Raw genomic sequence first — 12,850 nt, 5'->3', positions numbered from 1 at the left:
AAGAGGTCATCAGGAGGTTTGGGGCTGAGAGTTATCAGTATGCTGATGACACCCAAATCTATTTCTCCTTAACACCTTTATCCAAGGAAGGTATGACTCTTCTGAATGACTATCTGAAGTCGTTAATGGGCTGGATGAGGGAGAACAAGCTGAAACTGAATCCAGGCAAGACAGAGGTGCTCATTGTGAAGGGTCCTAATTCAGGTATTGAGATATGTCAAGCAGTTCTGGGTGGGGTTGCACTCCCCCTGAAGGAGCAAGTTCATCGCTTGGGGGTGGTTCTTGACCCAACACTACTCCTGGCACCTCACGTGGAGGCAACAGTGAGAAGGGCTTGTTATTAGCTTTGGCTGATATGCCAGCTACACCAATTCCCAGAACATGTGGACGTGGTAACAGTGGTGCACGTGCTGGTAACTTCTAGGCTTGATTTCTGTAATGCGCTGTACTTGGGGCTGCCTTATATTTAGTTCGGAAACTTCAACTGGTACAAAATACAGCAGCCAGGTAGGTCTCTGGGACATCCTGTGGAGACCATATTACACCAGTTTTAAAATCTTTACACTGGCTGCCAATTTGTTTCCGAGCAAAATATAAAGTGCTGGTTCTTACCTTTAAAGCCTTACATGGTCTAGGTCCAAGGTACCTCAGGGAGCGCCTTCTCCCCTCTGTCCCAGTCTGCCACCTAAGGTCCTCTGGGGGCTACCTGCTGAGGCTGCCTAATGTGAGACTGGCTGCCTCACGCATGAGGACCTTTTCTTTGCCACCCCTCAGTTGTGGAATGACCTGCTGGTTGAAATGTGCCTGCTGACCTCTTTGAAGTTTTTTAAGCAGTCATTAAGGACGCTATTCTTCTGGAAGGCCTTCCCTTTTTAGAACTCGGGGTCGTTCTGCTGGCCTTTGTATACTGTTTTAAGCAGTGTTGTTTTAAGCTGTGTTTTATTGTTGGATTTTTTTAAAATTGTTTTTAGTACAAAGTTGTTTTAGTTTTATGTTGTTGTGTATATTGTCCATATGTTTTTATGTAAATGGTTTTTAAACTTTGTATATTGTATTTTAATGTTTTAACTTCTGTAAACCTCCCAGAGAGCTTCAGCTATGGGGCAGTATAGAAATATAATAAATAAAAAAATATTGTATGCTGGGAGAGCACAGGATTCCATCTATTTACACTGCTGTATGCTCCAGTGTAGCGATGGCCATATTATTTGGACCATGGGATTGTCCTGCTGATCACAGAACGTCGTGCTAGTTAGTTATTATGTGTTTTGCTGTGTTAGGTATTACATGATTAAACTGCCAACTACCTAACACACATTCCTTAACATATTATAAGGTAGCATGTCTTACTGTCTTCAGGAAACCTTAATTTTCAAGACAATAGTGCATATACATTAAAGGCAGCCCCATAATCTTATCTTCTGTAGGTACTGTCATCCTTGCACTGCAGTAACAGCAGCATACGGTTCAAGGCAACCACAGCACAGTTTGAATAACAAAATGATGAGCAGAGATGCTGAGCAGCAACTGAGGGGAAAGAGAAGGTGGGACTTGGTTTGTCCCATCTGAAACCCACAGAAATATAAATGTCTTATATATTTGTGCCATTAGATAATGATCCACAAGTGCGGGACTGAAATGGGAAACAGGGCTATCTCTTTGGTTAGACCTCCTTATCCCTTGATTGCCACTTGGCAATGTGTGTGCGTGTGTATTAGCTGCCTCCATGGTGACTGAGGAGCCATGCTTTTAAAGGTACAGAGCATCTCTACACCATCCTAAAATCCCACATTTAAAATGGGGCTTTCTGCTTCCATTTTAAATGCAGTATCACAACGGATTCCCTTTGCATGTGCTTCCTCCCTCCCACCCCCGCTTCCCCCTTATTTGAGTCTTCCATATGGTTCATTATGCAGCTGCTAATGGTGCTTTGGTCTAGCTCCACTTATTGCAGCTTTTCCTCTTTTCACAAGGGAACTCAAGAGGAACTCAAGCACAGTAATTTTTATTATCTCATCTCATTTTTCTCTTTTAAAAAATGGCATAAAAGTCATTTAGTGCGGGAAATGCCCTGGAGGTTAACGACGTCATCTAAAGGGCCCACAAACTTCCGTGAGTAACCAATCTCAATAGCAAGATAAAAGCTCTGTGTGAAGAAGCCCACAGAGATCTTCACCAGTTTTCAACAAGGCAAACCTAGCAGAGGTTTAGCTCGTGGTCTCTGTAGGCTGGATTTGGTGCACAAATAGTTCCATTATGTCAGCCACTGACATGTACACAGATATCACCAAGGTAATTCTTGGTCCCAAAAGAGCCATGGATATTTTTTTTTCAATCAATATTGTACTCACCAACTGCATTTTGCTTTCCCAGTTGTGATAGAAAACCTCTCCCTTAACAAATGAAATTGGCATATATTATAAAACTCACAATTATGCCTTTATAAAGCCTCTACAAATCAGCATTTTAGGAAAGGATGTGGTTTAACTTGTACAGGATTTACATCAAATTATGTTCCTCCTGCTGTATAGGAAAAAGGGAGGCATGTGGTATTCTGTAACTGAATCAAAACTTCACTAAATAAAAATCGAGACGTATACACCTACTATTCCTTACACTATTTAAAAAAATAAATTTCTCACTAAGCAATACGTACATGAAATTCAATGAAAGCACAAAATATAAGCCAGCCAAAGTATATTTGTATTTCTGAATGAAAATTATTGAATTTGGGATTACTTCCATCTGGCAGAGTCAATACTCTTTGGTTAAAGGTTACTTCTGCTAACAGACTAGCAATCATCTTGGTTACTTAATTGCATGAGTCAGCATTTTTGCTGAATACCCTTATTAAATTAAATACTCTTTTATTAAATTATATACATAAGAATACCTACCTAGATTTCCAACATTATGTACACTATTTCAAAGTTCCACTATTTCAACATGTCAGCTCTAATATGTCCAAGAAACAGAATCTAGGATGATGTCAGGATTGATTCTGAGCGTGGGGAGATAGTTAGCAGCTCAGATTCAGAAGAGGAGCAGCCAGAACTGGGGGAGGCTTTTTCACAGGCCAGTTCAGATATGGGTAGGTGTGCTTCTCAGGTGACCAACTCCCAGATGGCTGGGCATGAAGCTCCCTCCTTACCCCCCTCTGTGAGAAGCAGCGGGCAGGAAGAGGAGGGGCTCGAGGGCTGTGACCTAAGAGACGCGAGGCGGAGATGCGGAGCTAAGAGGAAAACGTCAGGGGCGGAGCTCAGACGTTCGAACTGGTTAGCGATGCATGAGAGGCTACGCAGGGAAGCAGCACACGAGGGGCGGGACCTCCATCCCTAAGTTAGCCTAGCCAGACAGCCGCCCTTTCAAACTGTGGGCAACTTTCGGTGATCCTATTTGAATCCCCTGGAGGCATTTCTTTGTAGCCAGAGAGTCTTCGAGGATTTGCATCTGTAATGAACCTGTGAATAATGAATTAAAGGTGTGAGACTGAAGCCTCTCCTTTTGTGTGTTTGTGAGTGCTTGAGGAAAGAGGGGGCCAAGGGAATCGTGACAGATGGGGCTATATAGAAAGAAGCAGGTTTGATTCCTTGTGGCTCAGTTTCCCAGTAACAGAAAGTAGCGTTGGCTTCTAGCCTAATGGCATTCCTGACCACACCACTTTACTTTCTCCCATAAGAATGAATGGGTGCCATTCATTCTGATGGGGAAACTATTAATCTAAGACCATGATCATATTGGGACTGGGATGGGGGAAGCATATTTATTTCAATTTTTACATGGCAAAATAAAACTGTATTTTGTAGGATTATTAACACCATGCTATTTGTTTATGAATTTGTATTCTGCCCTTCAGTGCTTCCACTCCCAAGTTAGCTAGGAGTCTCAATACTCTAGATGGAAACTGCATTCAAATGATAGTTAAAGAAGCCTAGTTCTCACAAACTGCAGATAAGATGGTAAACCTGTGTCTCAAATCTCAACTGTGTCACTTCAGACTGCAGATTAGGGCTGACATAATGAAATATTCTTTCATGAAAAAAGAAAGTCATGCTGCACATAGAAAAGGAGCATGTCAGCAAGACAGCACAGACCTTTCTTCCTGACATGCTGGTTTTCTATGTGCAGAGAATTTTCACATATGGAGGAACATACAATGATGCGAGTTCCCTCTGCAGTCTGGAGTGGTAGAGTGCAGATATAGGTTTACCAGTTCATCCACTATTTAAGAGACTTAGGTCTAGGTATGCATACATTCTTTAAAATAATAGGAATGAAGTGCACATTTCAAGTGTTTTTGTATCACAAAAGAAAGCAGAAATACAGCTACATAGCCTAGATCAGCAATGTCCAGTTACTGGGCCATGGGACATTTCCAGGTTATATATTATTTTTCCTCCTCTCTTCCAACCTAGTTAGGACTGAGGGGTGGGATAGAGACAGCCTGACTGTAATCCCAACTCAGAAGGAATATACGTATGAGGATTATGAGAAATTTCTCAAATTAATGTGACACTTAAAAGTACACTCTAAATCACAGAATAAAAGAAAATCTAAAGCCAATGATATGCTAAACATATGCAGTATACAGCAAATATATAACTCCATAACAGGATTGTGAGTGTCAATGGCTCCAGATAAATACCTTGTATCAACAGATGACCAGCTTGGTTCCAATTAGGAGCAAGTTTGGCTATAAGTGTATAAGAAAAGCAGGTTTGAAAGACAGCTGGGATAACTCTCTCTGGCACCGCCATCTAGTAAGATAAACAAACCAAATGCGATTAAAAATTATACTGTTTCAAAACACTGTAATCATATCATATCATGATAGTATAGGAAGCTGCCTTATACTGATTCAGACCATTCACCACTCACACACAACATAAGAACAACAGAAGATACTGGATTAGACCAAAGGCCTATCTAGTCCAGCATTCTATTCACAGAGCGGCCAATCAGATGCCAGTGGGAAGCTTGCAAGCAGGACTAAGTGCAATAGCACCCTCCCACTTGTGTTGCCCAGCAACTGGCATAAAGAGCAGGGCCGGCATCAAGACATGGTCGGGATTCTGCTGAGGGCCCATACTCCAGCAGAGGTCCTCTGACAAGAGCTCCCTGGTGATCCTCTTCACCATTGCAACCTACTCGTTCACCTATCTCTTGCTCTGGCCCACAGTGGTGGTGGTGACGAGGAGCAGGTTATACCACTAACTACTTGTTCGCTAGCTCTTTGCCTGTCAAGCAAGCAAGTAGTAGGAATGATAAGAGAGAGGATGAGGAGCAATAACAGCTTATAACAATAGCAGTGAGAAGGCAGACTTACTGAGGGTGGGGCTGATTGAGGGTGTCCTGCCCAACGGCCCTCCAAAACCTGGAGCCAGCACTAATATGGGGCATACTGCCTCTCATCCTGGAGGTAATTCATAGCCATAATGATTCGTAGCCATTGATAGCCTTATTCTCCATAAGAGGGAGGTATCAGCAGGCTTGGGGAAACCCAGGTTTTGCAGAATAATAAAAATGTTTTAGGAAAAAAACACCTAAAGTGGAGAAATTCAAAACAGCTCAGTGAGAACTGAGCATCTTCAGTGGCTATGGAATGCTGGCTGTGTTCTGGAATTGGGGTGTGTGTGTGTGGAAAACTAGCAGGGAGGGGGAGTGGAATGAAGTATCCTGGAAGATTTTGGCCCCAAGGTCCACCCACTTGCACCACCAGATCTGATGAATGTCAAATTCTAAGGCTACAGCCATCAAGGAACATTAAAGGTCTGTTAAAACAATACACTAACCCACCCAATGCACTAACCTATATGCAGCACATTTTCCACAGGGTGAGATATCATGTTGTCTGAAGGCAGCCAGGGTGGCTTGATAACCACGCAGTATGGCTTGTTAACCACCCTGAACATCCCCAAAACAAACCATGCCTTCTCAAGGTGGCTTGTTCGAGAAAATAAGCCACACTGTATGGTTAACAAGCCACCATGGCTGTGTTCAGACAATATGCTAACCCATGGCTCAACAAACCACCCACAGTTCAAAACAACTCACACTCATCCACTGAGTGTGGATTAGTGTGTTGTGTGACAGCGTATCAGGCTCTTATGTCAAATTCCTGACCTTCACCTAGCAGCAATTTAGGGAATGCCATAGTGATTGAGCTGTTGATAGTAATCAGGACTACTTGTAAAAATATTATGTATTATTTTGTTGTTATTGCATGCAGAAGTCATTTTATTAGGCAATAATATTCACCTGAAATGCTTACTGTCAAATATCTGCAACCGGTCCAACCAGGTACCCGGCCACTGATAAGGACATTTAAAACCAGAAAACCCACAGGGAAGTTGTAGAGTGTAATGTATGACTTTTTCACCTTCTGCTGGTCCACATTCATTTGTAAAATGTATATATATTATAAAGGGCAAGAATCAATTTTAGACACAAATCAAAAGTAAATGATAAGCTAATGGTAACAATAGCAGCAGCACAGCTATAATGCCAATATTGCAAAACTAAAAAAAAAAAGTTTTGTAATTAATTGTTAATAATTTAATGTTTCATATCTGAAGAGCTTAACCAGATCTACCTAGTTTACCTTTACTACCATGTAGTGAGGAAGGATCTTTACTGTTCCCCTTTTCCGGCAGAAAGCCAAGGCTAAGAGATAGTTATTTGCCCAACAGGGCCCAGGCAGTTCATGTCTAGGCAGGAATCTGAACTGAAGTTCTTCTAGGGTTCATGAGCTATATTTGGCTATATTCATACATTACTAATGGGGTAACATTAGTAATAGGACAGCCCCAGGCTTACAGTCTAAAAGACAGTTTGTTAACATTACCATTACACTGGCATGACACTGCTTGCAAAAGAAGCAAAAATGGGTGGAGTTGGGGTGTGTGGTGATACAGATCTTCGTTAGAATCCTATTCTTGCTTGGGGAATCCAAGATGCTGGGATAATGTTATGCCAGCAAAAGAAGTTGCATAAGTAAAAGCATTTCCGTGACAGTTAACCGAGAACTCCAGATGAATGAATGCCACCCCTGCTCTCTGTCTCTGTCTCTCTCTGTGCTCCCATGGCCACAATTGAGGACAGGATTCTAGACAATTCTGTAGCCAGTCATGGCATACTATCAGCAGCATATAAGCCCCAGCCAGGAATACATGTCTCATATATCAAGATACATAGCATGGGGTTACATCACGCTGCCAATATCTCCACAGAACTTGCACAAATGGGAACTCTGATGATTGAGCATTTTGCACAAAGGGGGTTCGTTGCACAAGCAGTTAAGTCTAACAACAAAGTAGGAAGGGCATATTACTAAAGTTTGTCTTCTCAGAGCTCTTCTAGGAATTCTATCTAAGGATTCCAAGCTCAGTTCCACTTTGCAACTGGGGTGCAAAAACAAGGCACCCTACCCAGGTACGCATGTATGAAAGGCCCTACCAGGAAGAGAACCCCATCTCCAAATATGAATTGTGAATATTCTCCATTCATGTCTACAGCACCCAAAGAAAGAGTTGGATGTGCAGAACACTACCTCAGTATGGGGAAACTATGTACTGTGAACTCAATAATCCTTTCACACTAAATTGGTTGTGGGAGAGGCAGCTGTCATAGGAACATAGGAAGCTGCCTTATACTGAGTCAGACACTTAGCCCATCTAGCCAAGTATTGTCAACACTGACTGGCAGCAGCTCTGCAGGCTCAGGAAGGAATTTTTCCAGCCCTACCTGGAATTGCTGGTGATTGAACTTGGGAACTTCTGCATGCAAAACATGTGCTCTACCACTGAGCCACGACCCTTCCCACACTGGGGATAAAGAGCAAGTATGCATTGTGGAGACTGGGTTGGTGGTACTATTGGCCACAAATTCCCAAACCCATCAGGCCCTCGACTGGTGATTAAAAACAACCAAATTGGGTTACTAATGGCAATGTCATCACTTACTAGAGCTCCATGTTTCTCCATGTAAGCTTGAATATTTCCTGATTTATAAAAGGGTATCTAAAGCAAGCAAAACAAAACAAAAACCTATCACATTGGTTTTTCCAGTTAGGATACATTTAATGAAGATATAATATTTTTGGGAGCAAAGAGTAATTAGTCCCATGTATAGAAATGTCAACATTTTTCTAGATGACAATAATCACTACAAAGAAATTAAGCTTTTTGGTTTGGTCCATAACTTATGTTCATTCCTGGAAACAGAAGGAATTGTTATTTATCTCTGTCTTCACAATGCTCCTAAAAGCATGTGTTTCAGGAAGAGGGAAGATAGGAAGGCACTATGTTTATTGCAGGTCGGAGTTGCAGTACTCTTGTGAGTTCAGGACAAGACCTTCCCATAGGTGGCTGCTAGGTGCAATGCTGTCAGATGCTAGGGCTGCATAGCTATTGGGCAAGAATAGCTCCCTATGATTGGACAGTAACAATCTAATCCTAAGACCTAATACTTCAGGATACAGGAGGGGAACATACCAGACTATTTCAGTGGAATGTCACAAAATGGAACGTTGGACTTACTGTGAAGGGTCCTTTTCTACAGTGGATGGAGGGTACCCTAGTCTGGGTTGCTCCTTTCACTCGTTCCAGAAGGCAGGGCCAAATTTGCATAAGCTGAAGTCACTTTTCCCTGTGTGGGAAAGCGCCTCCCAGTTTCGGAAATAAAATAGCTCAAAAACAAACATATTCTTATCAAACAGTGCAACAGGAAAAAACAGCAAGAACAAGAATAACAGATAGAGGAGGAAGAGAGAGAGGGATTCCTCACAAGTCCAACCTCTAAATATACTGAATACAAAAAAGACTCAGTGAACTGAAATAATTATTTCCCTCCTAGCAGTGAGACATAATCATACCCGGTGGGCAGGATACCCTCCATCCACTGTAGAAAAAGAACTTTCACATTAAGTCCAATGTTCCATTTTCCTACAGTAGAGGAGGGTACCCTAGTCTGGGATGTTCCTGAGTGGTACTTCCCGCTGCAGAACCTGGCTGCCGAAGGACACCTTGATAGAAGTAAAGTATACAGCTTATAATGGCAGACAAATGAAGAAATGGAAGACCAAGTTGCTGCTCAACAAATGTCAGTCAAGGGAGCATTGGTGTTGAATGCAGCCAAGGTGGCTGTGCTCCTTGTGGAATAAACTGTAAGAATCCCAGGGACAGCAGCAGCCAAAGCCTGATAGCACAAGGAGATGCAGGCTTTGATCCATCTTGAAAGTGTTGCCACTGAAACCTTTCTTCCCATAGTTGCTGGGCAGAAAGAAATGAACAAAAAATCAGACAATCTAATCTCTGTATTATAGGCCAAAAATATCTTGACCGCCCAATGTACATCCAATTTGTGCCATTCCTTTTGTTTTGGTGCTTCAGGGTTGTGACAAAAAGGAGGTAAAATTAGTTCTTGAGATAGATGGTACAAGCTGTTCACATTGGGTACAATGACAGGGTCTGTGCATAGAACTACATAGTCCTTATGAACAATGCAAAGTTCCTTTCTGGTTGAGAGCACACTGAGCTCTGACATCCTACATGCTGATGTGATGGCAACTACAAAAAAACTTTTCCAGGGAAGATGTTTTAGAGGCACTATGTAGCAGTTCAAAGGGAGGTTTCGCTAAGCCCCTCAAAACCTTTCCAAGAAGGGAACCTGTGCATAAAGGGACGTTTCAGTAAGGGGGCTCCTCTAAAAAATCTTCTAATATGTGGATTCCGGGACAGGAAGACCTTCCTGTTACTGCCACAAACAGTGCTAAGGGATACAGCCTGACTCTTTAACTTATTAGGCCACAGTTCCTGATCCAACCTAGTTTGTAGGAAAGGCTAGCAAATGTTTAACCGCACTGCTCAAAGTTTGGAATCCCCTGTGCCTCCACCAGTGGCAGAAAACCCTCCATGTGGTCTCATAAATTTGATTTATAGAGGCTCTGCGAGATGCTAAAATGGTGGGGACTATCTCTTCACTGTATCCCCATTATTCTAACTTGCCCCACTCAACCTCCATGCATGTAGCTGTAAACAGTCTGGGTTGGGGTGAAAAATGCTTCCCTGACTTAGATCCCTTCTGTAGGGGAATGGCCATGGATCCATATAACAAGCTATCAGGCTGGAAAACCATGGCCATATACAGACTACCAGGCTGGAAAGCCAAGCTCTTTGGGGCCATGCTGAAGCCACTCGGATAACCTCCATTTGCTCCAGATGAACCTTCTGAAGAACTTTGATAGGAGAGATAGAGGTGGGAAAGCATACCTCAGTGTCTTGGCCAGGCACTGAGAGGACATCTATCCGATCTGCCCCATCTGTGTGTGGTACCTGGACATGCACCTGCTCACCTTGCAGTATGTCAGAAAGGCAAACAAATCCACACCTGGAGTCCTGAACTTAAGGACTATCATAGAGAACACCTGAGGATGGAGGTTCCATTCTCCCGGATTGACATTCTGTCAACTCAACCAGTCCGTTTTTGTAATGAAATGCCTCTGAGGTGTTCCACTAAGAGAGACAATAGATATTTCTCCACCCACTGAAGAAGCTCTGCCTCTCTCATGAGGGACCTGTTGCCCCCTTGTCGATTAATATGGGCTTTCGCCATCATGTTGTCTGTACAAATCAAGACAGCCCTCCTCTGAACTATGGGCTGAAGCTCCTGTAGGGCTAGACAGACTGCCCAAAGATCCAGCCAATTTATGCTGTGGGGGGTCTCGGAAGTGGATCACCTGCCCTGAGCAATTGCCATGCCAAAATGGGCTCCCCACCCCCTGAGGCTGGCATTGGTGATGGCTTGCACCCTTATGGGGTCTTTCAGAGGATACCCTTTCCTGATTGCTGCCAGCAGAGGGATTTCTTTACCAACTGAGAAACTACTATCCTCTTGTATTGGTGTGGGACAATGTTCGACTGGAAAGGCAGAAGTAGGTACTGAAAGGGATGGGAGTGACCCCTGGTCCTGGGAACAGTGTCTATGCAGGCTGCCATGGAGCTCAGAAGGCTTGCCAGAGTCATTAAATTGGAGTGTGTGGAATGTAGAACTGACCTGATAGCCTGCATGATCCTGTCCTTTGGAAGGGACACTATACCTGTCTGAGCACTGATTATAGCCTGCAGGTGCTGCAAGCACTGAAGTGGCTTCAGATGCCTTTTCTATGTTTTGATTAGAAAACCATACAGAGTGAAACATTCCATTGTCTCCTCAATATCACGTGTCACCTGCTGAAAAGACAGAGAGCAGATTAAGAGATTGTTGAGATAAGGATAGACATGTACTTTTTTCCTTCAGAGGTGTGCTACCAGAACCTTCATGAATGCTATGGGGGCAGAAGAAAGCATGAGCAGAAAGGCTCTGAATTGATAGTGTTCCCCTTGACAGGAGAAGTATAGGTACTGTCTGTGGACAGGTGAATCAGTATGTGAAGATATGCTTCTGACAAGTCTAGAGAGGCTAAAATATCCCACTCTTGCAAGCTCTCCAAGATTGTTCTCAAGAGTTCCCATGTGGAATTTGTGCTTCTTTACAAACTGATTCACCCTATTAAGATCTAAAATTGCCTGTTCCATTTCTACAGGATGAAGAATATCAAGTAGGAACAGGAGAAACGTTGAGAAGATGGGACCAGCTCAATGGCTCTTATGTGTAACAAACAAATGTTCGATGCCATGTAATACCAGCTGATGTTCCTCTGATTGCTTGGACCTGGGGGAGTTAAGAAAATAATTGTGAGGAAGACATTTGAAATCTGTTATGTAGCCCTCTATGACAGTGTGCAGGACACATATATCTGTGGTGATCTGAGACCAGAGGTGAGAGAAGTGCATGAGTGTTCCTGCCACTGCAGACATGGTGTAATAATTGCTGCTGCTTGCAACCACCCATATTATTTCCAGGGAAGGAGCCCCTGGAGAAGGGCTGTGACTGCTGCTGTCATTGCTGGGTCCCAGTGCCACTCCATGAGGATCTAAATGCCCTGTCTTCATGTTTCTAAATTGGGTCTATAGGACCAAAAGGAATGGTCAGGCTGCATAAAAGCCTTTTAATCATCCTTTTTAATGGTAGAAGGCAGGGCCTTCCTTTTTCCCCTTGTTTCCACCAGCACTGGGTCTAGTGTATCCCCCCAAAATTTGTCTCCCTTGAACAAAGAACTGGAAAGCTTGGCTTTAGACCTAGCTGCATTCCAGGTTTTTAGCTATAATTGTCACCTAACAGCTATATATCTGCTTCATTGACTACGCTAAAGCCTTTGATTGTGTGGATCACAACAAACTGTGGCAAATTGTTAAAGTGATGGGAGTACCAGACCACCTTACCTGTCTCCTGAGAAACCTGTACAAGGGTCAAGAAGCAACAATAAGAGCCAGACATGGAACAACCGAGTGGTTCAAAATTGGGAAAGGAGTACGACAAGGCTGCATATTGTCACCCTGCTTATTTAACTTATATGCAGAGTACATCATAAGAAACGCCAGGTTGGATGAATCAGAGGTCGGAATTAAGATTGCTGGGAGAATTATCAACAACCTCCGATATGCAGACGATACCACCCTAATGGCAGAAAGCGAAGAGGATCTCAAGAGCCTCTTGTTGAGGATGAAAGAGGAGAGTGCAAACGCTGGTTTGAAACTCAACATTAAAAAAACGAAGATCATGGCATCTGGCCCCTTCACTTCCTGGCATATAGAAGGGGAAGAAATGGAAGCAGTGACAGATTTTACTTTCTTGGGCTCCAAGATCACTGCAGACGGTGACTGTAGCCATGAAATAAAAAGACGCTTGCTCCTTGGGAGGAAAGCTATGGCAAACCTAGACAGCATAGTCAGAAGCAGAGACATCACCTTGC

The 12,850-nt window shown here is 43.1% G+C and overlaps 1 protein-coding gene across 8 annotated transcripts in view; it reads right to left on the bottom strand.

Annotated features, from left to right (window-relative positions):
- C4H18orf63 (chromosome 4 C18orf63 homolog) overlaps nucleotides 1–12,850 on the bottom strand; it is a 48,164-nt gene that overhangs the window by 21,102 nt on the left and 14,212 nt on the right. For all 8 annotated transcript variants that reach the window (XM_084849977.1, XM_084849979.1, XM_084849983.1 and 5 more), the window contains exons 4-6: nucleotides 7,962–8,018; nucleotides 4,646–4,757; nucleotides 2,352–2,393 (exon numbers count right to left, since the gene is read on the bottom strand). In XM_084849977.1, the coding sequence (XP_084706103.1) occupies nucleotides 2,352–2,393; nucleotides 4,646–4,757; nucleotides 7,962–8,018 (211 nt within the window). The remainder of the gene's footprint in view (nucleotides 1–2,351; nucleotides 2,394–4,645; nucleotides 4,758–7,961; nucleotides 8,019–12,850) is intronic.

Source organism: Heloderma suspectum, chromosome 4 (genome assembly GCF_057233095.1).
Source record: "Heloderma suspectum isolate Gila_16-S chromosome 4, 16-S_ref, whole genome shotgun sequence".
In the NCBI taxonomy this organism is placed as follows: Eukaryota; Metazoa; Chordata; class Lepidosauria; order Squamata; family Helodermatidae; genus Heloderma; species Heloderma suspectum.
The sequence above is the reverse complement of the archived record's forward strand: the minus strand, read 5'-3'. Positions and strand labels throughout refer to the sequence as shown.